The 1,791-nt window shown below is 39.5% G+C and overlaps 1 protein-coding gene across 1 annotated transcript; it reads left to right on the top strand.

Moving 5' to 3' along the window:
- The first annotated feature begins 210 nt into the window (after nt 1-210).
- Bka (FCF1 rRNA-processing protein Bka) lies at nt 211-1,087 on the top strand. Its single transcript, XM_017606222.1, has 2 exons — nt 211-238; nt 302-1,087. The coding sequence occupies exons 1-2, from the start codon at nt 236-238 to the stop codon at nt 899-901; spliced, it is 603 nt and encodes a 200-aa protein (XP_017461711.1). The 5' UTR covers nt 211-235; the 3' UTR covers nt 902-1,087.
- Nucleotides 1,088-1,791: the final 704 nt, after the last annotated feature.

The raw sequence follows: 1,791 nt of genomic DNA, 5'->3' as shown, positions 1-1,791 counted from the left end.
AATCACGATTTGACAAATACTTAAATTTATTTATCTAATAATAATACAGCACACAACCCTGAAATCTAAGAAAAAGTCTGAGGAAGGCCATTAAATAGCAGCACACAACCCCGTGCCTTCCTCAGGAGTGAATATAACTACAACAACAACGACTACTACAACAACAACCCAGAAAGGTTGGTTACTGTCTATACTGTGGTCTATACTGTGATTTTTTCTCAATAAATAATTAGCAATGGTTTGTTGTCATGTATTATTAAGATTAAATAAATGTATAATTTCGTTGTTATTGCTATTTCAGGGCAAACAAAAGAAAACTCGAAAAATACAAAAACAACGTACAGCGAAACTGAAGCGATTGATGAAACCCACTGACAGCCGCCTCAAGGAAGAAATACGCAAGAAGCGTAAAAAACCAGAGGATCTACACGCTCTTAAAGTGCACCATGTTCAACAGCAAAGTTCAGCGCTTTTCTTTCAATACAATACACAGCTGGGTCCACCATATCACATCATACTTGATACAAATTTCATTAACTTTAGCATTAAAAACAAACTGGATATCATCCAAGGCATGATGGACTGTTTATATGCCAAATGTATACCCTATATATCGGATTGTGTTCGAGCGGAGTTGGAAAAATTAGGAAGTCGCTATAAATTAGCGCTGCGAATTATATCTGATCCCCGCTTTGAGCGTTTACCATGTTTGCATAAAGGCACATATGCTGATGACTGTTTGGTAGAAAGAGTGCGTCAACATAAATGCTATATAGTGGCGACCAATGACAAGGATTTAAAAAATCGTGTACGCAAAATTCCAGGCGTACCTATTATGTATGTGGCAGCGCACAAATACGCCATTGAACGTATGCCAGAGGCGTATGGTGTAAAGGCATAATTGTAGGTACATAGATTTAAGTGAGTAGTGACTAACTAATTAGTTTTAATTGCATTTTTATAAGTAAAATTTTGACTTTATTGTCATTATATATATAAATCAAAAAATGCATACTTGAAAAAAAAGTAAACTTGGAATGCTAAACTAACTTGTATAATTGCGTATTTTTAGTATATCTGTACGAAATACAATAGGGGTATTCTCTGAGTCTTGCAAAGCCCTTGCATGGTGCACAGATTGCACGGATTGCACGGTAAAAACCGGTTTTCGTATGGGACAGCTTTGCAAACCGTGCACTCCGTGCACCGTGCAAGGGCTTTGCAAGACTCAGAGAATACCCCTAATGATATTTGTATCATGCGAAATACGTTGTGATTACGATTGACTTTAAATAGCTATAAACAAAATGAATTCCCATAAATTAAAATTTTATGTATGACAGCTGTAGAGGTGCGCCCTATCACTCCGAAGGTCATGGGTTCGATCCCTGGCCCCAGCAACACAGATTTCTGAAACACAGGTAAAGGTAGACTGATATAAAGGTAAAGTTATGTTATCTTTTTTACCACATTTGTTTATTTTTAACTTTTCTTGTTGTTGTTGTTGTAGCGGCTACAACAACCCCGCCCAGGACGGTTGGTATCTCAGTCGTTGTCGTCAAGTTCCACTAACGGCAACCCTAGGAAGCGTGCAGCTTCTGTGGGGTTTGTCCACAGGGACAAGGCCGTTAGGGTTGTCGGGTTTTCCGGGCATGCGAAGAGATGTTTCGAGTCATGTGGGGTCTCTCCGCATGCCGGACACTCATTCGGCACATCCTCATTCAACCTACTCAAGTAGGAGTTCAACCTGCTGCAGTAGCCGGAGCGAAGTTGTGCGAGTGTTGTGCGTGT

This window comes from Rhagoletis zephyria, unplaced genomic scaffold, assembly GCF_001687245.7.
Source record: "Rhagoletis zephyria isolate East Lansing unplaced genomic scaffold, Rhagoletis_zephyria_1.1 Rzeph_scaffold_41759, whole genome shotgun sequence".
Lineage (NCBI taxonomy): Eukaryota > Metazoa > Arthropoda > Insecta > Diptera > Tephritidae > Rhagoletis > Rhagoletis zephyria.
This window is presented reverse-complemented; position numbering and strand designations above follow the sequence as displayed.